This window comes from Leishmania major, chromosome 36 (assembly GCF_000002725.2).
Source record: "Leishmania major strain Friedlin complete genome, chromosome 36".
In the NCBI taxonomy this organism is placed as follows: domain Eukaryota; phylum Euglenozoa; class Kinetoplastea; order Trypanosomatida; family Trypanosomatidae; genus Leishmania; species Leishmania major.
Window position 1 is genome coordinate 643,944 of NC_007287.2, and position 24,469 is coordinate 668,412.

Consider the following 24,469-nt stretch of genomic DNA (forward strand, 5'->3'; position numbering starts at 1 on the left):
TTAGGCATCCGGACAGTCCTTGCGGAGGTGGCCCTTCCTACCGCACTTGCGGCAGGTCTTGTCCGCGACCGAGCGCTTCGGCGCCGTCGGGCAAGACCTGCCAATGTGACCATCCTCGTTGCAAAGGTAGCAGTGTGCGGGGTTGGTGCACTCGCTCGCGATGTGACCTTTCTGCGAGCAGTTGTAGCAAATCACCGTCTCCGACTTTGGCGGCGCTTCCGGGCATTCGCGCGCGCGGTGACCCGGCTTCTGGCAGTAGAAGCACGGCGCCTCCTCAGCCGTGATCGTGCTCACGCACTCCCTGGCGACGTGGCCGGGCTTGCCACAGCGAAAGCACGGGGCAGAGTCCGCAGCAGACGTGCACTCGCGGCTCTGGTGACCGACACCACCGCAGCGATAGCAGACCATCTTCAAATTTAAAAGGTAGCTTGTGAAAAAGAGAAGAGACAGTGAGTCGAAACGCGAGAGTGATTACAGAGAGATGCAAGAAACTGCCAGAGAAAAAAGGGCGGGGAAGAAAGAGAGCTGAAAACAAAAAACGGAGAGAAGATATATCCTGTACGCGCGGGCGTGTGTGTGTGTGTGTGTGTGTGTGTGTGTGGCACAAAACGCAAGAGAAGCGAGAGAGAGAATCCGCGGAGGCGTGAAAGCAAGCAGCAGCAGAGATGGCGAGAGAGAAAACAGCATGAGAGGAAACGCAGAACAAGCAGCGCACCATAAAGCGTGAGTAAGGAGGGAGCGAGATTGGGCTTGTGCGCGAATCGCAGCGCAAGACACACGCAAATGCGCATGCAGGGCCGCATATGGTGGGAAAAACAGGACACCAGGGATCTCATGGTATCATCGGCGTCTACGCACATATCCGCGCGCATCTGTCCATCACGTGCAAAACGCCCTTGTTTGTCCTCGTGCGGATGCGCTTCCCGCAAACGCACGCACTTCAACTGCCCTTTCTGTTACCTGTGGCCCCTCCACAGACGTATCACGGCGTGCGGTCAAGGTTGCCCGGTTTCGCCTCACGGATGCTGTGGCGCTTGTACCTTTGCTTGCGGCTAACGTGTAGTTGCTTCTCGCTTCCATCCCGTCTCGAGGGTCAAGACGTCCTCTCGACAGGAAATCGGAGAAAGACGGCGTTGCGCACGGCGTTCTTCGCGCAAAAGAGAGGCGATATTAAAGCAGGGTTGCAACGCGGAAAAACACGAACCACGCGCAAACGTGCACTTCGGCACCGAGCAGAGCAGCCTCGTCACACGAGCAGCAGCAGCAGCGCAGACAAAAGCGAGCAGGAATGCCGCCGCCAAGCGGCCAGCGCCGCCATCATGCCATACACTCCCCTCCAACACCAAAAGAGAGGGTGAGAGACAAACCCAATGTAAACGTCCTCATCCATGACGAGCCTCGAAGAAACGCGTCCCATAAGTCGTCCGTGCCCCTGTCGACATCAGCGAAGGCAGTTGTTGTTTTCCTTGCCTCTGCACTACCTCCGCCGCACTGAACACAGGAGGTTCTATGCCCCCTTCTCGCCTTTTCCCCATCTCGGAGCAGCACACCACCACCACCAAGACGCCTGCTTTTGCAGCATCACGGCCTCTCGCACGGAAGGTCCATCCACATCGCGTGCCGGTCTTACGCTGACCATGTCACACTTTCGTTTCATCGCTCAGAAAATCGAGGAAAAACACACGTGCGACGGTGTGCACAACCGTCTCGCCGTGCGCGTGGGCCGTCACCATGACTGCCTCGAGGTGCAACTACCACTCCGGCTTCACAGTCCCGATGTGGTAAGCCGTACCCTCACACGCAAAAAAAAAGAGCCTGAAACCGCACCATATGTCGACACCCCAGCCAGCCGCTCTCCGTGACCTTTCAAGCGTTCGGGTGGACCTCGCCCTACCTCATCTTTGTTGTTTCTTCGCCCGTTGCGCGAACAGCAAACTACCACGAGAGCAGCAGCCTGTCATGGGTGCTTCCTTCACGTGCTCGCCGTCAAGAGGTCGATCCATCTGCGCTGTCATCTCCCCTCCTCCTCATGTGGTGCGCTCCTTCCACCTCCAATGCCTAAACATCCGTGAGGCGGCCTCCGGTTAACTTGCACAACTTGGTCAAATCAGCGAGACAAGTCAGAGAAGTAGACAGCGCGTGGAACCCTCCACCGTCACTGCCACCACCTCCCAAAACGCCACCATCGTCTTTGAAACCGCTGACGGCCCCGTCACTATCCCCTCTCGCGTGCTCGTGTACACTCATACGAAGGTCGCCGGCGCGTCGCTCTTGTCGTATATGGCGCGGGCGCGCAGATGTGGCACGTTCCTGTCCTCCTCAAGGAAAACGGCCGTGCAAGCAGCCTAAGCTCCGCACGCCTATTCTCCCCACCACCACCACCACCACTACCACCACAGACTAACATACCCTTCTTGCACGACGTACGTGACGTCTGCGCCTTTCGACATCATCGCACTAGCATGCAGCAGATCACTTTCCGCATTAAAGATAGAAAAGGAGAAGGCACCGGGTGAGTCGGGTGCCGCACAAGGTGGACCACGCCACCAACTCTGACCTTCTCCCACGTTCCCCGGCCGCTAGGCGCGTCGCAGAACAACAGTGAAAATGAGGAGAACGGAAGGAAGATGCTTCTAGAGTACGCCCATTAAGGGTATTTAAGGGCCGTGGCTTTAGCATGCGTGGTTACGTGAGCGGGCGTGCAATGGCCCTCGGGGGAGAGGATGGTGCTTGGTATAAGCAACAAAACCTGGATATCATGGAGCGGGGGGATGGTGCTCGTGCGAAAAAAAAAATCCTCCACACACATGTACACCGACACACACCCGGATGCAGGAGAGAGACGAAAAAGGAGAGATCACGCTCGCAGCACCAGTGACTCTCTTTCCCAAGTCTCACGCAAGACACACACAGACGCTGATCCTTCCGCTCTCTATCTCCGCATCACTGGCACACTCGCAGCCGCATTGCACGCCAACAGTCAGCGCGTTTTCTCATTGTATCTCTCCCCCCATTCCTCTTCGAGAGGAAAAGTGAATACCACGTAAACGCAGTAGCACACATACACACACACACGGCCGCCCATAGTGGACACACATGCCCACCTATCAAGCAGCATATTGAGCCGCGACACCCGCGGCATCGCACGCGCACCCCAATCTACGGAAGACGGTCACGTGCTCAAGAATTTGAGCACCTTTTTTTTTAGAACGGTTTCTTTTTGTGTCTGTCATTCTTTTCATTTCAGAACATTATAGCTGCTCTTTACTCGATCTCACAGAAGCGTAAAAACGAGAGATGTACACACACACACACACATCCCCATAGTGAGAGCGAAAGATGGTCGACAAAAAAAAAAAGAAACGAAGGTCTTTCAAACCCAAAAAAAAAGAATCATAAAAAAGCAAAACTCTTGTTTAAAAAAAAAGACAGAAACGCAGACAGAGACAGAGAGGCTGATGAATAAACGCGCGTGTATGCCTGTGCTTGTCAGAAAGAGCTTGTCAGCACTTCACGGTGCAGACGGGAAGCGGAACGAAAAAAAAAGAGAGGCGATGCGCCGCAAGACGCACACAGACACAGACAAGCACTGTGTTTCTCTACCTCCCTGCCTGTGAGGCAGAGAGAGGTGCAGTGAGCAGGAGAGAGTCGTCTCGACTTCTTCGATGGCAGCCTCACACGCGTTGATGGGCCGTACATGTTCGTTCCTTTGGAGTCGACAGTCGCCTGCTGCTCTCCTACGCTCTGCATCGAACACCAACAACAACAACAACAAAAAGCCGCACCCTCTCACACTCGCCACTGCCGCTTTTGTTGTTGTTGGTGGTGTTGGTGTTGTTGTTCAACTGCACGTGGGCGCGGGCGTGTGTGATCGTACCTGCTTTCGCTTTAGATCGGAGAGGGGGTCTGATCTTCGCTTCTTGTGAAAAGAGCAAAGGGCGCAACGCCGTGAACGCAGAGAGAGTCAGACTTGGCACGTCTGTAAGTGTTGAAACAAAAAAGGGGGCTATGCGAGCGTGTTGCACGCCACTCTTTCATTCTCCTCACTTCCTAGTCTGTGGCCTCCGTTTGGTTTGTGAAGCCACCACGCTCTTCTTTCCCATCCTGTCGGCTCCTCCCTTGAGGGCTGTGGTTTTTTCTTCCGTGGTCCAGTCAGGTTGTTTCTGCCGTTACGCACGCAGAACAACTCCCCCCCCCCTGTCGTCGTCATGGAAGGACTGCGTTTGCTTATTTTTTTTTACCCGCCCATACGCCCTCTTTTGCCCTTTTTTCATGGTCGGCGTTGGACATCGAGAAGGACGCGCGAAAATAAAATACAAATCAAAAAAACACAAACATCAGCTCTCCTTTAGTTGCCGTGGCAAGCCCTTAGGTGGATCTTGCACACACACGCACACACACACAGACACACACACACGCGCACACGTGGAATGAGACAGATAGGTGGAAAGCACCCAGAACAACGGAGACATGCGAGAAGAGAAACAAGGAAACTGATTGACCCCCAAACGCTTCCTTTATATAAACCCGTCTTATTCGTGCGGCGGTGGCGTTGTGTGGATCTAATGGCCATCAAAAGGTCGTGGGGGGAGCGGAAAGGGGAAGGCGGTGCAGTGAACACCGGTCGTCGTTCGCTTCATTCTCGTTTTCATCTCTCGCTTCGAAGTGGGGCAGAGAAGAAGCAGCAGCAGCAGCAAAGGCCCGTAACAGAGAGCGAGAGAGGGTGGAGGAGAGCAAGGGGAGGGGAAGCAGGCGTGGCAAGGCAACAGAAAAAAACAGTGAGGGAGACGAGCACACATACGCGGCTCTCTCGCATGTTTTCAAGCGACAGTGTGTCACTAAATGACACGCTCTACTGTTTGTATATAACACAGCAATCCTCCTCCTCCCCCCCCCCTCCCACACACACACGCACGCAGTTTGCTCAGGATTGCCTCCACTCCGCCTTTGCCATCACTGCCTTTGCGTCCCCTCATGGCTGCACGTCACCCCTTGCAGCCGCAGACGCTTCTTCGTCAGCTTATCTGCTTGTGGAACTCTTGCATCCCACTCAGAGCACCCGTTTCGTTTATAATTTCAGCTTTTTCGTTTCGCTTTAGCTGCTGGGGCAGTCACGGCTGATGTGGCCGGCCTCGCCGCACTTGTAGCACGTGCGGTCACCGCCGCCGCGGGAACCGCCATAGCTGCCACCGGCCTCCGGGCACTCGCGGCTGATGTGGCCAGGCTTGCCGCACTTGTAGCATGCGCGGTCACTGCTGCCAGTGCTCCCGGCGCTGGGGCATTCGCGGCTCATGTGGCCCGACTCGCCGCACTTGTAGCACTTGCGGTCACCCGCGCCGCTGTACCCGCCCTGACCGTTGGGGCAGTCACGGCTGATGTGGCCGGCGTCACCGCACTTGTAGCATGTGCGGTCACCCGCGCCGCTGTACCCGCCCTGACCGTTGGGGCAGTCACGGCTGATGTGGCCGGCGTCACCGCACTTGTAGCACGTGCGATCGCCACTGTAGCCGCCCTGTGCGCCGCTGCGGCCGCGCTTCTGGCCGTATCCACCGCGGCTTCCACCCTGGCTGCTGGGGCAGTCACGGCTGAGATGACCCTCCTGACCGCACTTGTAGCACTCGAAGCCCTTGGCCGCACCCGGCTTCGCGGAGTTGGGGCAGTCACGGCTCATGTGGCCGGCCTCGCCGCAGCGGAAGCACGTCATAGCACCAGCTGCGCCGGACCTGGCCTCGTTCGGGCACTCGCGGCTCATGTGGCCCTCCTCGCCGCAGCGGAAGCACGTCGTGCTGCGCTCGTCACCCTTGGAGTCGGCCTCGGGGCACTCGCGGGCGTAGTGGCCCTCCTTACCGCAATTGCGGCAGCTGGTGCTGCTCTCGGTGCGCGGACGCTTGACGTCTTCGGTTTCGGACATGATTGCGGGATATCGAGTAGGATGGAAAAGTGGGGCAGTGGTACTGGTGGTGCTCGATGACAGACGGAGGAGAGAGAGTTCAGAAGAAAGACAGAAGGCAGAAGCAACAGAAAGTGTGAAGGTGAGCCTAGAGAAAACTTAAAAAAAAAAAGATGTACGTTACTGCACGAACGCGTGCGTGTTCCGTTGGCGTGTGAGCGCGTGGGGGGAGCGCAAGCCCACATAGTCACAAGCATGGGGGTGTTAACGCGGAGAATAAAGAAAAGGAAGAGAGAAAAATATCGAAAGACGGAGAGCACACCGTAGCATATATGGTCTTTATAGTCAGGGGAGAGGATCACTTGACAACTTCGGATGCACGCATCAGGGAGAGGCATCCTGTGGTGGCCCAGATGGAGCCTGTGCCGTAGAGGAGCCCGAGAGCGGGAGAGACGTCCTCGGAGGGGGAGGGAAGGAGGGGGGAAGAAGAGGGCGCATACAGGAGGGGTCCCTTGTGTGTGCGCACCCGAACCCCTACGATGTTCGACACCCAGCCGGTTACAAAGCGCATGCTGTGGAGGTTGACCAGGCTCGTTTCCTCTTGTTGTTTTTGGGGGGAGTGGGGAGGGGAGAGTGGCGCTTGGAACAGCTGTCAAACACAAACACACGACCACGAAAGGCTCTGCATCAACCGTCAGAAAAGAGAAATACGGTACACACACATTTCATACCCTTGCCTCTCCACGGGCACAACAACATGTGAGAGAATGCCCACACGCGTCACCACGCAGGAAAGAAAACAAACAGAGGAGCATCACGGCATCCTTCCATCAAAGTGGAGAAGACAGACAGGCAGACCAACATTGCCGGAGGAGGGGGAGAGAGGGGAGGGCGAGCGCAGAGCGTGTCATCCTCCATGAAGCCGCAGGGCACAAAATGATTACAGTAGAGAGAGCTTCGAGCGGGGACGGACAAAATGCGAGGGTCGCGAGCGCCTGGCGGCGGGATGGAGGCGCCAGCACGCGATCTGCACACAGGAAGCAACTCCGCACCCCCGCCTCCCCCTGTCCACCCAGGCGCAGGTTGGTCGCCCTCTACTGGGACGGAAAGTAGCGGTCGTAGAGCTTCGTCTGGTCATCGCGCGAGATCTTGGTCCAGCCCTTCTCGTGCACGTGGTACACTGTCACGATACCGCCCGAGGCGCCATCGCGGTACGTCGCGTGGAAGATGGAACGGCGTGCCAGGTCGCACGCATCCTCGACGGAGAGGTCCTTGCGGTAGCCCGTGTCAAGCACGCCGTAAGCGTAAATGGAGCCGGAGCCGACACTGAAGAGGTCCTGCTTCACGCGAGAGCCCTTGTCGTCCACGTAGTAGAGCGAAGGGCCAAACTCGTCCCAGCCGGCCAGCATCGTGCCCATCGAAAGTCCGTGGTTGCGGTAGGCGTACGTGATGTTCGCCAGAATCTTGCTCGCCGCCGCGACAGTGATGCGGCTGCCGTTGCGCAACTCCCACAGGCGGCACTCCATACCAAGCACGCGCTCCCAGTACTGGCAATCGGCCGCACCACCAGCAAGCGTACCGAGTAGGTAGTCGTTGATCTCCAGAACCTTCAGCACCGTCTGTGAAGCGATGTACTGTCCCGTCGACGCACGCGAGTCGACGGCAACGATGATGCCGCCGTTGAAACGGAAGGCGAGGGTCGTCGTACCCTTCTTCATGTCAATCTTTGGGATTGCTCGCGGCACTGGGCACGACGCCGTCAGCGTCCAGCAGCGGTTCTCGCCGTGGAGGTAGCGGCTGGAGTCGAGCGGGTCGGCCGTCACGGCATCACAGGAAGCCGGAGATCGTTCCGTGGTCTGCTGTGGAGCGCGTCGGTAGGAGCACAACGACAGCGGTTCCTCCAGCGTGTCCTCATCCATGTTGTGGTACGTAAAGGGACCCACCCTCGGGCAGTCGTCCAACGTGAAGTTGGACAACATGACGGACTCGAAATCAGCGAACATGACGCCACTGGCTGATGAGTTGCTACTACCACACAAGTCAGGTCGACGGGCGAGTGGGAGGAGCAAAGCGGGGAGGCAAAACGTGGGAGGCACGCACGCACTTGAGGGCACCGTGTGTATCGAGAACTAAACTGTTGCTGTGCTATGTATGGCGGCTCTCGTCGTCGTTGTTTTTTTTTTTCCTTCGTGGCTCCTCTTTTGGTTCGCGTTGATGCTGCTCACGTGTGGGGCTCGGCCAAATCCAGACGCGCAACACACAAGCAGTGAGCGGAGGAGAAGAGGGGAAGAAAGCGGGGAGAGGAGGAGTGACGCGAAGAACAACAAAAACGGCAACCAACGTCGTCAATGTCCAGGAAAACAAACGAGGACGACGCCCCGAAACGAACAAAAGAAAAACAATAGGCGCGCACCACACATTCAAACACGCACACACGTAAGCACGTGAGAAAACAAAAGGGAGTGGGGAGAAAGAGAGTGTAATGGGTGGCAGCGAGAGAGAGAGAGAGCACGTATGCGCACACCGTTACGCGCCTAGGAAGTTCAGTTCAACAGAAACTCGGCAGGAAGAGGCATTTTGGGGGAGGGGTGCACTGAAGACGAGGTGTGAGAGAGTGTCGCTGCACTTGACAAGAGTGACACAGAGGCAGCGGTGCCTCTTTTGCCTATTCATTATTTTTCCCTGCTTGTCTGTGCAGCTGGTTATCCGGCGCCTGCGCTTCCTGACAGCTAGCACGCGCGAGAGGTGTAACAATGGCAGTTTGCACAGTTGCCGTTACAGACCGTGTTCCCTCTCCTGGCGGGCACGTAGTCCCTGCAGAGAAGGAAGCGGGGTGCGACGGGCTACGCCACATGCACACGCAAAGTGACGATGCTTAACGGTGTGACGGCCGGCGCGGCGCGCGCAGGAGACAACACCCAGTCACGTGAACTCTCCCCCCGCCCCCCAAAAAAAAACAGATGTGAAGACCACCACTGGCAAAGCCCCGCACACCTCAGCGAAGGAAAGTGATGTCCTCCACGATTACGTCCTCGTCCTCGTCCTCATCCGCGTCTGCGAAGGGTGCGGTTGCGCCATCGACGGCCACATCCCCCACACTCCTGCGGCACGATTCTTTGGGGAAGTCGTCTGGAAGAGGAAGCATATCATCACCCAGGTGCCTCGCACGTCGCAGCTGCTGTGCCCGCTGCTCCGCCAGTGCCTGCAATTCGCTCGACTCGAAGTTCAGCGCATCTTTGACCTCTTCGTAGGTGTAGTTGTCAAGCTCCTCCAGCTCCTTTGGCGTGAGCTCTCGGTGCTTGCACAGTCTGCGAAGCCGCGAAACTCGCTGGCGGCGAAAGTAGGGCCAATCGCGCTCAATGAACGGTTGCCAAACGGCGCCCAGGTGCTGCGAGTAGAAGGGTGGGATGGTCACCTCGCGAACGGAGCCGACGGCGAGGTTGGAGAGGGCAAAGGGCCCAAACGAGATGCGTCCGCCACGCTCCACCGTGCGGCCGAGATGCTGCATCAGGTGCGCGATGGGCATCGATTCGCCACGCACCTTGACCTTGACCGAGTAGCGCGACTTAGTGGCAGGGTTGACGAAGAACTCTGCGTTGCGATAGGGGCGTCCGTTGATGTGAACACCCTCTGTGTTGAGCTTGTGCACAAGGACAGGGTCAAAGGCCGGCCGGACGCGCAGCAGGTAGGTCCTCTGCACCATCGACTTGGGGTTCTCCAAGAAGCGCGAAAGCTCACCATCGTTCGTGAGGAGGAGGATGCCGTGAGCGCGCATGGGCAGCGAGCCGACCGGGACCAGGTGGTCCATGCCGAGGATGCGCGCGTGCTTGGTGATGAGAGTGCGCCCCGCCGTATCGCTGCGGGAGACGATTACGTGGGCTGGCTTGTGGTACATCCACAGTCGCGGCGGCGCAAAGCGCAGGCGGGACTGGTGCCCGGCAACGTGCACGTCATCTTCTGCCTGCACCAGACGGAATGGGTTGCGCTCCGTCACGTTGTTAACGCGCACCTGCCCACTCGCGATGATGGCAGCCGCCTCGCGTCGACTGCAGAAGCCGGCTCGAGGTAAGGTGCGCAGCAGGTGCACGAAGCCGACCCGCTCTACCCCTTCGGCTGAGACGCTCGCGCCGTCTCCTGTCCCGAAAACTGAGGCACGACGTCCGGTGATGGCGGCGATGGCAGCCAAGCGACGCAGTGGATCGTGCAGGGAGGCGCCCGGCACGGAGTCGTCGGTGCCGCTCACGGCCTGCATTGCATTGGCAACCCGAGCAGGTGACACCCCGTCTTGCAGAATGGCCCTGTCGCAGGCCCCACGTCGTGCGCCGTCCCGCGCCGCGTCGCCCAGCAGCGCTGCCTTCTCCTCTTCCTCTTCGTCCTTCGGCACCAGATCAGCCAAGGTACTGGCAGCAGCGCGGCTGCGAGCCTGTGCAACTTTGCGCTGCAAGGCGGCCGGCGTTGGTTGCAACGTTGCAACTCGACCGCCAGCCTCCACCCCCGCGGCTTCGCCTTGCTGAGCCAGCATGAGAAGCTCCTCGGCGGGGCGGTGGCGAAGCCGCTGCGGCAGAAACGTCTCGCTGCGCTCCTCTCGTAGCTTTCCCGCCTTGAGCTCCATCAGCCGCTCTCGCAGCATGTCGGTCAGCTGCACGGGGGTGTCCCCAAACTCGCGATACGCCCCAGCATCGCCGCGGTCGCCCTCTATCGTTTGGTCGGCCGGTGCTGCGTTGCTCTCTGTTGCCAGGCGAAGCCCACCGTGGCGGCGCGCATTGCCACCGGTGAGCTTGAGGATGTCTGGGGAGTCGCGCTCCACTGGGTCGCGGGCGCTGCCGTATGCGCCGCTCTTCAGCTTGTCCGCCATGCCGCCACGCACGTCAAGGCCACCCTCGTCGAAAAACGACCCGAGTCCGCTCTCCCGCCGCTCCCTCTCCGCACGCTTCCTTGGCGTCACGATGCCATCGGCGTTCACCTCATGCGTTGTGTCGTGCCAGCGGCGAGCACGACTCTCCTCGGTGGCCTCTGCAGATGCTGAAACGGCTTTGAGGTGCGCCACTGCACGAGGAAAGTACTTCTCCACGTCGACCATGTCCTCTGCCGCGCTAATGTCGAGCGAGTGCGGCAGCGTCGTTGCATCAACATCGGGAAGGGCCGCTGGCTGTGGCGACGATGGAGAGGAGCGAGTCGTGGGACGCTGTGGCGGGCGCCGTTGCCTCCAGAGACGGCGATGTGAGCCTCCTCGGCGCTCTCTGCGACTTTCCTGAGACGAGGAGGAGCGGTGGGGCTCACCCGCAATGCTACTCGAGCTTCCCTGGCAGTTCGTGGCGTTGTCCCGAGGGCTCGCAGTCTGCGCAGTGGAGCTTGGGAGAGGTGTTTCCGCTCCTCTCGTAGTGCACCACCGAACTGACGCTGCCCCTCCAAAGTGCAACCGACACACGGGGCGGTCTGCGAGGCAGCAAGGTGCTGCCTGCCTTGGGAGCAGCGCAGATAGCAGCGACCACCGCATACGCACACTTTCAGTGTCTTTGTTATGAGAGCTGGGAGAAAGGAGACTAACGCGTGAAGCACAGACAGCGAAGCCACCCTCACCTTCTGAGAACGGCAGTGCGCGTGGGTGCGGGGGTGTGCAGATTCCATACAGGCCCTTGGGCCAATGAAAAAAAAAGGGACGAAAAAAGGGCCGTGCAACGGCGTCGCCAACGCGCGTTTTGGAGTCGGTGCATAATCAGAGAGAGGACCAGAGACACAGGAGTAGAGGGAAAGAGGCGGTGCGGAGAGGCAAGGAGGGGTTGCACAAAAATGAATAGACCAACCAGACGAACGAACGCGGAACAGCCGCTTCATGGGACACATCGAGAGGAGGAGCCGGGCGGACGGAGAAGGGCGCTGGCGGAGCTAACGCTGCTGGGAGGATGGGGGAGGAGCGGAAAGGGAGAGGGAGAGCCTTGTGTGTCCGCGAATGCACCGTCCATGACCATTCGCTCTCTCTCCCTCAGCCAGCGCCTCAGCACTAGCACGCCGGCGCTGCCTCTTTCCTGTTTGGCCTGCATTTGCTGGTTTCCTGTTGCCCACGGTGTGCCCCATTTTCTCGGGGAAGTGTGGGAAAAAGGGGGGCATCTCCTCACCTCCTGTTTCGTCGCTAGTCGACAGGGAAAGGGAGACGAAAGCGCGCTGCTGGTGAGTTGCACCGCTAAGCGAGCGGCGCACCAGCTTCTCGTATTCCTGCGTAGTGGCGGAGGGCAGTGAAAGAGGAAGCGATAGAGGCAGGGGCGTGATCCGAAAAAAAAAAGTGCAACCGCCATCCTATTGCCAACTGCGATGGCCGGCAGAGAGCGCTCGCGTGTCCTCCTTGCCCACGCCGCGCGCGACGACCACACTTTCTTGCGGGCTTGCATGCTCAGTACATAATGGTTCGGCACAGATGATGGCGCGCCTCACTTGGGAGCATATATCGTCCCACGTACCACAAGGCGTAGTCGAGGTGGATCCCGCTGCACAGCCTCTTCGCTGGTAGCTGCGCCGGTGCCCCTGGCACCCCTGCTGCCGTGGCGTCAAGTTCCCTTGCAAGCGACGACTGTCGCTGTGGTGGTGTGTTGAGAAACTGCAAGAGACGCTCTGCAGCGATCAAGGTTGCCACGCGGATGGACACCTCCTCTGCCGAGCCCGGCATTAGGAGAACGTGCCGGTCCACAATGCGAGCGAGGTGGTCGTCGTAGACTAGCAGTCCCGCTGCGCGCAGCGCCTTGGGAATTTGATAATCGCAGCAGATGGACAGCTTTGCGCTGTCGGTGAAGACGCCGGAGAGCGACGATTCCGGCTCCGCCGTGCGGGACTCGGCACCGGAGCGCGCGATGCGAGCGGCTCGATCTGTCAGCCAGCAATTCGCAGGGGCGGAAGGCGGAAGTTTAGAGTGCAGAGATTTCGAAGAAACGCTGCTGGCAGCCTGGTACCGCCACAACACCGGCAGCGCTTGCTCGATCGCCAACGCCGTCAGCTGGCTGAGCTTCAACACTGGCACAATGCACACATCTGGGGCGGCCTCGCCTGTATTCCCGCCAGTGCAGCCAGGCCCTTCCACAGGCACACGCGCAAAGTCGGCATACCGTCGGTGAAGGCGCACTAGGGTAGGCACAAAGCCGCAAGGCGCCGTGGCAGCCGCCGCTGCGTCAGGCGCGAAAAGGAGGCCGCCACACGCGCGAAGCAATTTGTAGTACGACGTTTGGCGCGCGACGAAAGCGTCGGCCAGCGACAGCAGCAGCTCGACGCGCTCGCGAGTGCACGGCATCCACAGCGGGGTGACGCCATCCTGCTCGCATCCGAGGAAGCACACGCGCAGCGCACTTGTTGCCGCCGCCGTATCCCCACGAAAGCGCTGAAGGAAGTCAGGGCAAAACCACGGAAGGCGGTGCACCTCCACAGCGCGGCGGAGGAGATACATCATGGCTGCGGAACCCCGCAGCAGCGTCGGAGCAGCGGCAGCGGCCGTTGACAGTGTGCCAAGCTCCTTTCCGACTGCGCTCGGCGGCTCGGCGAATAACTCTGCGACCGCAGCACTGGCAGTTGTGCCTCCGTTCCCCACTGCCGACGCCCCGCTTGGCGGATCAACGGCAGCGTAAAACCCCGCGAACCCTGTCACCTCCTCTCCTACGCTAGCGGTGGCGGTCCTGCCAGCCTTGCACGGCACCTCGGCCCAGTGGCAGAAGTCGATTGCCACCACCATACCAAGGTAGTTCACCACTGCCGCCTCATCAAACAGCAGCGACTCGGGCACGCTCCGCAGCCAGTGGTTCGTTATCGCGGAAGAGCGCGTGTCCGCATTTTCGCCCACGGCTGAGTCCTTGGGGTACAGCTGGTCGTGAATGCAGTCAAAGATGGCATCGAGGACGTGCGAACGCTGTTGGACGAGGCTTGCCGCCACCGGTGGCACGGTGGCGTGCAGAACGGTGAGAGGTAGGTCGGAGCGCTGGCCGTAGAGACGGCAAATGGAGCTGCGCACAGACTCACCCGTGTAAGAAGGAGGCGCGCTGTGCGCCATTTGGGGGATGGGAGCCGAGACAGAGGATAGCGAGGCGGCGGGAGGGTGCAATCGGGAGGGCGGCCTCCCTCCTGCTTTTGCTTTGAGCGGAAGAAGAAAAGGGAAAGATTGCGCGGAGGGAATGGAGATGAGGGAAGCAAGTTCGCACGAGAGAAGAATCATCCGTGAAAGCCGCCTTGAAGGGGCTGCGACGTGCACACACACGCGCGCACAGAAAGCGGTGCAACCTGATGCACACGGCATGCAAAGAAAACAGCTTGGCAGGAGGAATTTGGGTGGTGGTGATGTCAGCCATAGAGGCCAACATTGAGAGCAGCCACTCGCACGGTGTTCAGCGAGCCAGAGTATAATTCGTGAACACATACAACGCTCACGGGGCGCTCTCGCTGTCTACCTCTACCTCTCGCTCTCTGTGCCGGCGACTAGGTCTCCGTGGATTGGTGGGTACTTGGTTACCCATGCAGCCGACGGCGGGAGGTGCGGACGCAGAGGTGACGGGAAGCGAGCAAGGAGAAGGGAAAGAGAAAACACATATGAAGAGAGATGCTGTACATTGATGACTGCGCTCGTATTATATATATATATGTTTGCGTTCCTTTCTGCTTCCCCGTCGACGCCCCTCTGATCCCGCTACTAATGCATACGGAGCGGGGGGGGGGGGGCGGTGCCTGGAGATGAGCGAGGGGAGGGGAGGGGGGAGATGGAGCGCGTCGTCCTCTACACCCCCGCGACGGACTCATCCGCAGATGGGTGAGCCGTGCAGCGCAGTATGTCGATGGAGCTTCTCTGCACAGCCTCGTTGGTCAAGAGCTCTCTGCGATTCGTGTACTCTCGCAGCAGCAACCGCTCCACGGCATCCCACCACTCCCCAGCATGCACCATTCCGCACGTGGAGGTAGACACCGAAGTTGACGGAGAGGCTCCTGCACACGCGACGGCGACAACGACAGAGCCGGTGGCTGCATCGAGAGGCTGTGGACCAGCGCGGCTGTGTGCGCGTCGTCGCATTAGCGATGGCATAAAATCCTGCAAGAGATAGGACGAGCCGCCATGAACAAGGTGTGATTCGAGACCCCGTCTCACCCGCGTCGGCAGTGGTGGTGACGGCAACGAGGCGCGAGTCTGGTACGCCGCGTCGGCTTCACCAGGCGTCTCGCCCCGCCTGCCAGCGGCGGTCACAAGCCCGTCGAGTCCCGTCGACGAGAGAAACTCACACCAGTAGGGGCCAACCTCATCTGCACTGGAGGCCAGCCGTCGGCTCCACTCCGCAGCGAGGGCAACGCGTATCGCGCTACCGTGCCTTGACGCCGTGTGTGATGACCCGCACCTAGGATCAGCGCCACCAGCGCGCCGCGTCGTCTTGGCGGGAGCATGGTAGAGAGCCTCAGTTCCGGGGTTCGCGAAGCCGTCGCGCATGAGTCCCGCCGTGGGGGCTGCACGCGGCGGCAACAGCATTGACCTCGAAACACCCGCCGGTGGCAGCCTCTGACTTAGCGTCCGCGCTGCAGCCTTACCGCTGCATTTGTGCTCCTCCAGCGCCACAGGTAGCACCGATTCCGCCGCACCGCCGCTGTAGTGCACCGCTCCAATAAGGCATCGACGCAGCTCGGTCGCCGCGCACGCTACGCGTCCGGCCACAAGAGGCCTGCACGTTTTCATGGCTGAGGTGGTGGTAAAGCAGGACAAGTCGGCGTCCCCTCGTGCTAGCCCTTGGTAGTGGAACCCGAGGATCAGAAGTGGTGCCACTTGCGCTGCAAAGAGGTAGCCGTGCACGCGCAGCTCCTGTTGCATTTCCAGGGTGCTGCTGCGGATGTCGTTTAAGCGCTGCACGGTGCAGCGCACACTTGGATCGACCATACGCGGTTGTCGCAGAAATGTCAAGGCCGACGCGAAGGCCTTGGCGTAGCTCAGCGAGCAGGCACTTTTGGCTGCAGCCTCGGTCGGCGCCATCTGCAGCTGGCCTCGAGGCGCGGCAAGTGCACCCGCCTCGGCCTCCGGAAGTCCAGCGGCGTCGCGTGCTGCGCGTCGCCCATCTGCGCCGCTGCTGAGGAGGGGCGAGGCAGGGTGCGGAGACGACGCCTTCAGCTTCTTGAGAAGGCGCCACTCCTCTGGCGAAAATAAGAGGCGGTACTCGCCTAGACGCAGAGCCGCGTCGATGTCAAAGCCGCCGCCATCCTCCTCCTTGCCAACAAGCCAGTCGCTACCGACAGCCTCCAAAAGGCTCGAGCCCGGTTCCGCTGGTGAGCCCCAGCCCTTGATGCACCCGTCAACGGTGGCGGTCACCGAGAACGACGACGACTCTGGTGGCAGCGGTGACGCCACAGCGTCACCGCGCAGCGCAACAGAATCTTCTGTGGCGCTATTCAGTGTTGATGACGACGTCCTAGTACCCCAGATCACGGGCAACGTCTCGGCCGACAACAGACCGTGGTGCGTGTACAGAGGAATACGCCGAATCGACATGCCAGCGTCCCACATACGCGGGTCGTTAAAGAAGGCCTGGTGACAGCAGACCAAGAAGACAAAGTGCCGCCGTAGCAGATCCCGACGCTCCACGGCCTCCTGACGGCACAGCACCTCGCGCAGTTGTCGGTCGTTAATGTGCCGAATCGATGCGGCGCAGCGCAACGTTGTCCGGCATGCCGGGTCGAGCACGCTAGAGGTGATCTGCTGAAGCAGCTTCAATCGGCGCGCCTCGACAAGGCGACTGCTCGCCCACACGCGCAGCGACGCTTGAATGGAGCAGAGAGCTGCATCCAGCTCGGCGGCGCGAATGGGATCGAACTCGCAGCGTGGCCGTACAATGCCATGGATGGAAAGATGCCGGTGTTGAAGCTGGCGCGTCTGTGCCCAGCGCCTGAAAGCCTGCTGTATGGCCCGTGCGGCTGTGCCTTTACAGAGTTGCTCAGCCCGCGCTTCGCGGTCGACCTCCGCACGAAGGCGGCGCAAGAACCTCGACTCTAACAGAGGGGCAGCGTCGGCATGCACACCTTCAGTGCTCGAGTTGCCAGAGATGCTCAGGCGCAGGGGCGCCACAGGGACAGTCCGCTGGAGATACCGCTGCATCAAGAACCAGCGCACAGCGCGCTGCACACGATTCAGCGCGACCTCTTCAGAAATGCGGCGCACCGAGCACGAAGCGTGCGTTGCATGTCGCAGAGCGGTGATTGACACCGCTGGCCCACCACGGGCTGTGGCGGAAGAGGAGGCGTGGCGGCGGGCCGAGGGCAAGGCAGACGCAGTGCCACGACGGCCACGGGCAGCCGAATTTGTCTTTGTCGATTTGTGAGAGCGAGAAGACGCTGCGTCTGCGTTTTTCCGTTCATGACGAGGCGCCTTTTTCGAGTGCTGACCTGCGCGCAAGTGAGCTGAGGCGGCTTCCGAGGTGGCTCCAGGCATCTCCGACGGCCGCGGCGATGAAGCGATCGCCGCCACGGTGGCGTGCAGAGAGCTACGGCATTGCTCATTTGAGGTGCGATTGCGGAGCTGCTGGCGCTTCGAAGAGCCGTCTCTGCTAGCGAGGATCTTTTCTGGAGGCCGGGAAGCAGCTACAGCCAAAGACGACATCAAGTCATTCGCGGCTCCGTGATTACAGCAAGGATTGCGCGAGCACGCGTGCTGGATAGCGGTTGGAGGTCCCGCGAAGGCCGCAAGCCTTGTCCTTGGTCTGCTGGGCTCGACAAGCGTGGAGAAGGAGAAGGGAAAAGGCAAGGTGGACATATAAGCAGGCGACAGACGCACGCTGCACGATCAACACGGCCTCTTGGCTGAAAGGGGGAGCTCTCGCGCACAAGCAATTCGAGCACGCGTACAGAGAGAGAAAGAGAGAGAGACGCACATTTCTTCGAAGCTCAAAACGCCCCGTTAGTTCGCTTGCGCTTCGGCTTGGCATCCACATGCAGCTCACCAAACCGCCCGGGACGGGACAAGCATGTGTGCGCACTGCACAGGAAGCACCGCATCGCACGAGTCCAACCTCGTCTGCGAAGCATCGTATGATCGTCTCGAGTTAATGACGTTGCGAAGAAAGCGACGGTGTTCGCTCCAGAGACAGCCACACACAAATACACACGAAGCCTATGCTCTCACACAGGCACACACAGGCACACACACACACACACGCACACACAGACGCGCACATTACCTGCAGCCCGTCTACCAGCACTCCACAAAAAGGCACTCACTCTGCACACATACCCCTCATAGCTTCAGCGTGCCATTTGCAAACTGGCTATCGCCGTAGCTCCCGAGGGCATAGATGGGTGCTGCGAACGGTTCGTAGTCAGAGTAGCACTTCTGAAACACCGTGTCCACCGCGCGCTCAGAGAAGCCACGGCACACCGGATTGCGATCCACCGCCATGACGGCACGGCGGCGAACACACTTCTGCCCACCCTCAAAGAAGTTGAAGCGCCCCTTCCGCATCTCTTGGCCGACAAAACAGTCACCGCTAAGACGTGCCGCGCGAATCTCGCTGCAGGCCTGATGCACGCAGTCGGAGCTTTCGATCGCACCTCGAGCATCATCGAAGGCATGGACAAGCTCATGGCGTATGTTGCGCTCCACCTGCTCCAACACCGGCAGCTGCGATCCCGCGAGGAGGCGCTGCAGCTGCGATTGCGTGGCGGTGGTGGACAGTGAAGATGCCGCCGTCGCAGCGGCATCGGATGTCGTCGGTGGCGAGGCCGCGCGCTCGTTGACACCCTTGTCTTTCTTTAAGAATGCCGTTGCGTGCTTCGTGTTAAAAAGACGGGCGATGTGATCCTCCAGTAGCACGACATCTTTCGCCTGGCAGTCGGAGCGAGCACTGCGCCACATATACCCCGCAAACACCCGATCTGGGGTAAGTCCCATTGTGGGGTTACGAGAGGCCTCATCACGTGGGACAGCGGGCAGACACTTGATGCGGTCGCGCAGGAAGGGCTTGCCGGTGATCTCTTCAATGCTCTGAATCATGTACTGAACCGTATTCACGTGGCGCAAAACGTAGTCTACGGCGGCCTCGCAGACATCGTGCGGGCTCCAGAGCGAGTCGACGGGCGTCACCTCCTGTGCGTCTGTTTGCGACGCCGCTGCACCAGCACCAGTTGCCGCGGAGGAGGACGAGGACGAGGAGAGCGAGCCCATATGAGCCTCGACAGGGGCAAGGGGCGTGTGTTGGGCCTACTCGGAGTGGTACGAAAATGCGTTGAGCAAGCAGCCGCAGGAGAGAGGAAAACGAAAAGAAACGCACAAAAAGTGAAACGAGCCGCGTTTCACAAGAGCACGAGGGGTGGAGAGAGGAAGAGGGCGCGAGATCCAAGAGCCCGGTGATACGCAGACGGTTTGGGAAGTCGTGGACACGGCGGTGGCCAGAAGAGAGAGGAGCAGTAGGCAGACACAGAGGAAAAAAAATGAACCATAGGTATCTCGTTTCGTTTGGTTCTTATCGCTGTCACCTTTTTGTCGTGGCGTGCTTCAGAAGCAGTGGCCCGACAGCTCGGCAGTCATGGTGGGTGTCCGTGTGTGTGTGTGTGTGTGTGTGTGTGTGTGTGTGTATGTGTGTGTGTGTGTGAATGTGGGTGTGTCCACCGAGCACACAGAACAAACTGCACAGGCACAGGGGTGGTAAGAGCTGGTTGACGCCTTTTACGCTTCAGTCGCTGCTGGAGTGGAGCTAGCGCGTCTTTCTTTTTTTTTTGGTTCTTTTTGGTGTGCGTTGTTTTCATCTGAAAAGGAGCTTGCGGTGAAGCTGGTGCCCGCACACATGTCGGTTATGTCAGTAAAAAAAAAGGGGGTGAGCAACATCTGGAGATGATGTTCCCTTCTTCGTCGCAGAGAAAAAAGAGAGTTGTGGGCGGTGGAGGACGAGGGAGGGCGTTGATAGCACGTGGATAGATCGTCCACATCAACAGTGCATGTGCACGCAACAAAAACAACAAAAACACAACAAAACGCGCACGTGAGCTGACACCAACAAAAGGAGAGTAGTTTGCGGGAGCAACGGCAGTGAAACCTGAAAACAACAACAACAACAACAACAAAAAGAAAAGCACGCACGAGGAGGACGAATGAGGAACAGAGAAGAAGACACCGCACGCACACGCGCAAAACACACCAGCGACATCACGCCACCAAAACGCGTGAGCACAGCATGAAAACGCAACAACAACAACGCACCAAAAAAAAACTAAACAACGTCACAAACGAAACGAAACAACGGACAGCACGAAAAAAAAGTGCAAGAGACGATGAACCCGATGTTACCGACGACACGAAACAACCAGCAACAGAAAAGGCAACAACAAGAGAGGACGAGAGAAGGGCAGTCAGCGGAGCAACCGAAGCAAGAAAAAAAAAAAATACCACAACCGGAACACACAAAAGAGAAGTACACTGTCGATAAGCGCGTACACGTACACGTGGAAGCGTGCCCTCCCCCCCCCACACACACACACGCTCACGCGCCGCAAAGCACGTGGAAACACACGATGGACTATTCTCCCACTAAGGCACCAAAATAACATGAAAAGTAGTCTGTAACTCCTACTGCCACCGCTGACATGCTCGACTTGCTCAGTGCCGCGTAAGCGGGTCAGACTTGCTCGCGGGTTTGTGTATATGAGTATTGTTTCTTGGATGCGAGTGGCGCAGGCGGCCGAGACGAAGGTGTCGTACATGCAAACCTCAAAAGCTGCTCTATCCCCATTCCGCTCCACTAGAGGCACACAACACTACAGCGACACGTTCACCGACCCGTGGTCAGATGGCAGAATTATCTGAGCCTGTAGTGGCGCTGTGTCGCTTCCTTTTGTTTGCTTCACGGATGTGCGTGCTGTTCATTTTCGTTTTTCTTTTCGCACCGTCATGGTTGCTTGCTTTTGTCTCTGCGTTGTGTGTTTGCCGTCTGGATATGAAAGTGGAAAGCACAAGGCGCACGCATACCCAAGAAGAAGAGGAGGAGGGGACAGAATGAGAGAGACACACAAGAGAAGAGGACGAGGAAAGAAGAAAAAGGTGCTCGTATGCGTGTGTGACTCTAACGGCGCGGCGTTCGGCGCGCTGCGCCACTTGCGCTCGTGCTGAGTACATCGATCGAGTCGCTCACTGATCCCATCCCTTTGCCACCCCGCGTCAATGAAACCGGGTGAGCATCAAGGCAGAAGAAAAAGGAAGCAAAGCAGCACGCATTACCTCCTCGTCGCTGGCTCAACGTAGACGGGCGCAAGCCTGTGTCTTGGTGTAGGCCCATCCTCCCAAATATATCAAAGCAGAACACCCCGCACCAACAAAATGAAATACACATAAACAAAACAAATAGAAATACACGGAACATCAAAGGCACTGATGACCGACAGACAGACAAAGACCCGCACATCAGCGGAAGAAGCAAAGTAAAAAACGGTAAAGGAAGGGATGAAAGAGGCAACGACGGGGGAGGAAGAGGAGGGTAAGCCATGGCAGGCGCCAGCACACACGTAGACAGACAAAAAAAAAACACATACTTGGAAGAGCAGGGAATGAGGCTCTGCAGCCTGCTTTGCCTATACGCTACCTGCAAGGGCGATATGTAAAGCCGCAGAATACGCGCACGCAGGAACACGCGTGAAAAGAAAACGATCGATTCAAAAGCAGCAAAGCCACATTAAAAAGAGGGAGACTACGAACAGTGACAAGCAAACGCACCAACGCGGAGCTCCGTGTGCGTGCGGTGCGGCTACGGGAGAACCACACTCAAAAGTGGGGAGGGATAAGCAGCGCCGCGCGTCAGCCAAAGGGCATGTGCCATAGAACGGAGGGGCCCTGGTCACCGCCTCTCTCACTCGTCGATGATACGCACGTTTTTTTTTCGCGCGTGGGGAGGGGGGCCTTCTCCTCTGAACCTCTGCTACGTCAGACGCAGTACTCCTCTTTCTATGCACATCAGCGCGCGAACTGCATCCATTCGTTGTCGTCTGCGTTGTTGTTATTGGCGGTCTGGTACGACGCGGAAAATTCCGTGTACTTGCTAGGAAACGTTGTCAGCGCCGCCACCCCGGTAGCGTCAACACCACCACCACGACGACAACTTTGACTAGTCGGCTGAGAGACGCAAGTGCCTTCGCTGTTCTTTGCCGACTGCATCACCATGAGAACAACGCGGCGCAACTTCTCAAGGCCTTCCTCGCTGTCCTCGTCGTGGTCGTCTTCGAAGAGAGAGGTATTGAAGAAGGTGCTATAGTCCACCGGCTGGGACGCCTTCGCCTGGGCGCCGCGGCGATTCGTCACAAACTCCAGTGCGTTGAACCCGTCCGCCTTCCTGTTCCCTGCTGTGGACGAGTCCATCTCATCACTGCCGCTACCGCTGAACAGCGTGCTGATGAAGTTGCGCACATTGGCCGCTGCGCGCGCCTCGTCCCTCTGTGCCTCTTGCATGGTCGGCCTCGAGATGGACTTGGCAAACTCGGTCGGCAACGCCAACGCCGAAGGCTCCGGCTCCCTGCTGGCGAGACTGAGAGGCTCCGGTCCCCAGACTGGGGGCGTGGCATTCACGGTGCTCGGCGCGAGGTTCGCAGACTTGCTCGACACCATGGGTATCTCCTGCACCGGCTTCAGCAGCGGCGTAACTACCGCAGGCGCGTCCTCACCAACTGGTACCAGCGGATGCGCCATTGCCCTCGGTTCGCGGCGCGCGGCCGGCATCGTTGCGGGTGCCGCGGCCTCGACACTGCTCACCGCAGTGTCGCGTAGTGGACTTGCCGTGACCGGCTTGGGCGGCACTGGGATGAATGCTGTGGCCACCGTCGCTGTCGAGGAGGTGGCCTGGTGCTGCGGGCTGCGTGGTGGGGTCGACAGAATCGGCGCGGGCGGCGCGTTTCGGAAAGCCTCGAGCGTTGGCGCAGTGCTGCGGAAGCGAGAGGCAAAGGAGAGATCGCTCCAGAGCGGCTTCGAGTCGCGGCTGAAGACGGCGTCGATGGAGGCGGGTGGGGCCAGCAGCCGCGCCGATCCCGCCGCCGTCTTTGCCGGCACAGGCACGCTGCTCAGCGCGTTCCATGTGTCGCTGCCGAGTGCCATAGGATGCGGCGGCTCACGGCGGGGGGCCGCGGAGATGGTAGCGTCCACCGCATCCAGCTTGGAAAGGTGCTCCACGGACAGCTGCGCATCCACAGGGAGGGCGCGCTGCATTGGGGTGTCGAAGGCATCTAATGCCTTGGGCGGCGCAGACATGGGCGCAAAGCTCGCACTGCTCGTCTTTGGTGGCATCACCGACGACGAAACTGTGTTCGAAGAGCCGCGGTAAAACATGCTGAGGAAGCTCTTTTTGGTTGCTGGCGCAGGCGCATCAATGGCTGCCGGTGCCGCGAGAGGCCGAGGGGCGGAAGGCTCGATGGCCACCGGCGCCGGTGGTGCAAGAGCGGGGCGTGCCGCGGCCACCTGCGGGCTTGCAGAAAACGAGGACATCCAGTCCGGGTTGCCGACAAGGTGCAGGTGAGAAAAGACGCTAGGGTTCGGCGCAGTCCACGCGTCCATTCTCCTTAGTCCCGCGGAGGGGATGTGAAAGGTCAGGTCGTTATCGGAAAGCATTATGCTGACAAGCTTGCCTGCTTCCAAAAGGACAGACACACAACGGAGGTGGGGGGGGGGGGGGGGTAACGAGAGGCGCAGAGAAAAACGGCGAGATGGGGGGGGGAGGTAAAAGGAAAGGGTGACGAGGGGAGGGGGGAGGGGCAACAGACTAGCGAATAAACAAAACGCGAGGAGGAGAAAGAGAGAGAGTGGCAAGGACGACGGAAATCGCCGAGGGTGCCAATGTCAGCAGGGGGGGGAGGGCGCTCCGCGAACAATAATAATAATAAAGACCAAGCGAGACGGAGATGATGGAGGAGCACCAACGAAACAAAGATTGGAGAAAAACAACAGCGAAGCACACAACAAAAAACGAGGTGAAACGAGACCGGAAACGAGAAGCCACAAAGGGAAAAACAGACAGAGAAAACGGGAAAGAAATCACCACAGGTACGCACACGCACACGCACGTGCTCACGTGTTCAAAAAAAAAAAGAAAGAAAGAGGAGCCAAATATGTCACGACGAAGCGACTACTACTTTACGGGGAATGGGCTTGAGATTAAGTCTTTGTTTTTTTTATGCCGCTCCCCTTTTTTTCGTCCTCGTTCTCGTATACTCGGTGGTACCTCTACCTACGTTTCCCTACCTAAACACTGATGTACACACGCCGACGCAAACCCGGAAGTTGCACGGCACGTTGTTCGCGAATGCGCCTCCCTCTTTGCGTGTCGTCAGCTAAACTTGTACGTGCGTGTATGCCGTCTCCTTCGCTGACTTTGTGCGCGTAAGCACGCACGTGCAGCGGAAGACAGGGTTTTGTGTTTGTGTGTGGGTGTGCTGAAAAGAGAAGATCTCAAGAGAGAAAAGGCCACACACGCACACGCACACACACACACAGAGAGAGAGAGACAGAGATGAAGGAGATACGGTGGAGGAGAAGTGCGTAAAGTCTGTGCCTTCTCTCCTCTCTCGCTGTGTCTCTTCCTTCCTTCTTTGTTTGTCTTCGGCTGGTCCTTGTTGAGTGAG

General features: G+C 59.0%; 8 protein-coding genes across 8 annotated transcripts; all 8 read right to left on the minus strand.

Annotated features, from left to right (window-relative positions):
• On the minus strand, positions 1-408 carry LMJF_36_1635 (putative poly-zinc finger protein 2; the record flags this gene model as incomplete). The annotated part of the gene is made up of 1 exon (XM_001686685.1): positions 1-408. One exon carries the CDS (start codon positions 406-408, stop codon positions 1-3), a length of 408 nt encoding a protein of 135 aa, XP_001686737.1.
• Positions 409-5,095: 4,687 nt separating this feature from the next.
• On the minus strand, positions 5,096-5,911 carry HEXBP (putative universal minicircle sequence binding protein; the record flags this gene model as incomplete). Its single annotated transcript, XM_001686686.1, has 1 exon — positions 5,096-5,911. The coding sequence occupies one exon, from the start codon at positions 5,909-5,911 to the stop codon at positions 5,096-5,098; it is 816 nt and encodes a 271-aa protein (XP_001686738.1).
• A 1,073-nt stretch (positions 5,912-6,984) lies between these two features.
• LMJF_36_1650 (putative proteasome beta 5 subunit) lies at positions 6,985-7,893 on the minus strand (the record flags this gene model as incomplete). The annotated part of the gene is made up of 1 exon (XM_001686687.1): positions 6,985-7,893. One exon carries the CDS (start codon positions 7,891-7,893, stop codon positions 6,985-6,987), a length of 909 nt encoding a protein of 302 aa, XP_001686739.1.
• Positions 7,894-8,885: 992 nt separating this feature from the next.
• On the minus strand, positions 8,886-10,970 carry LMJF_36_1660 (putative tRNA pseudouridine synthase A; the record flags this gene model as incomplete). The annotated part of the gene is made up of 1 exon (XM_001686688.1): positions 8,886-10,970. The coding sequence occupies one exon, from the start codon at positions 10,968-10,970 to the stop codon at positions 8,886-8,888; it is 2,085 nt and encodes a 694-aa protein (XP_001686740.1).
• A 1,308-nt stretch (positions 10,971-12,278) lies between these two features.
• LMJF_36_1670 (conserved hypothetical protein) lies at positions 12,279-13,916 on the minus strand (the record flags this gene model as incomplete). The annotated part of the gene is made up of 1 exon (XM_001686689.1): positions 12,279-13,916. The coding sequence occupies one exon, from the start codon at positions 13,914-13,916 to the stop codon at positions 12,279-12,281; it is 1,638 nt and encodes a 545-aa protein (XP_001686741.1).
• A 717-nt stretch (positions 13,917-14,633) lies between these two features.
• Positions 14,634-16,982, minus strand: LMJF_36_1680 (conserved hypothetical protein; the record flags this gene model as incomplete). The annotated part of the gene is made up of 1 exon (XM_001686690.1): positions 14,634-16,982. One exon carries the CDS (start codon positions 16,980-16,982, stop codon positions 14,634-14,636), a length of 2,349 nt encoding a protein of 782 aa, XP_001686742.1.
• Positions 16,983-18,116: 1,134 nt separating this feature from the next.
• Positions 18,117-19,043, minus strand: LMJF_36_1690 (conserved hypothetical protein; the record flags this gene model as incomplete). Its single annotated transcript, XM_001686691.1, has 1 exon — positions 18,117-19,043. The coding sequence occupies one exon, from the start codon at positions 19,041-19,043 to the stop codon at positions 18,117-18,119; it is 927 nt and encodes a 308-aa protein (XP_001686743.1).
• A 2,775-nt stretch (positions 19,044-21,818) lies between these two features.
• On the minus strand, positions 21,819-23,459 carry LMJF_36_1700 (conserved hypothetical protein; the record flags this gene model as incomplete). The annotated part of the gene is made up of 1 exon (XM_001686692.1): positions 21,819-23,459. One exon carries the CDS (start codon positions 23,457-23,459, stop codon positions 21,819-21,821), a length of 1,641 nt encoding a protein of 546 aa, XP_001686744.1.
• Between the last annotated feature and the right edge of the window lie 1,010 nt (positions 23,460-24,469).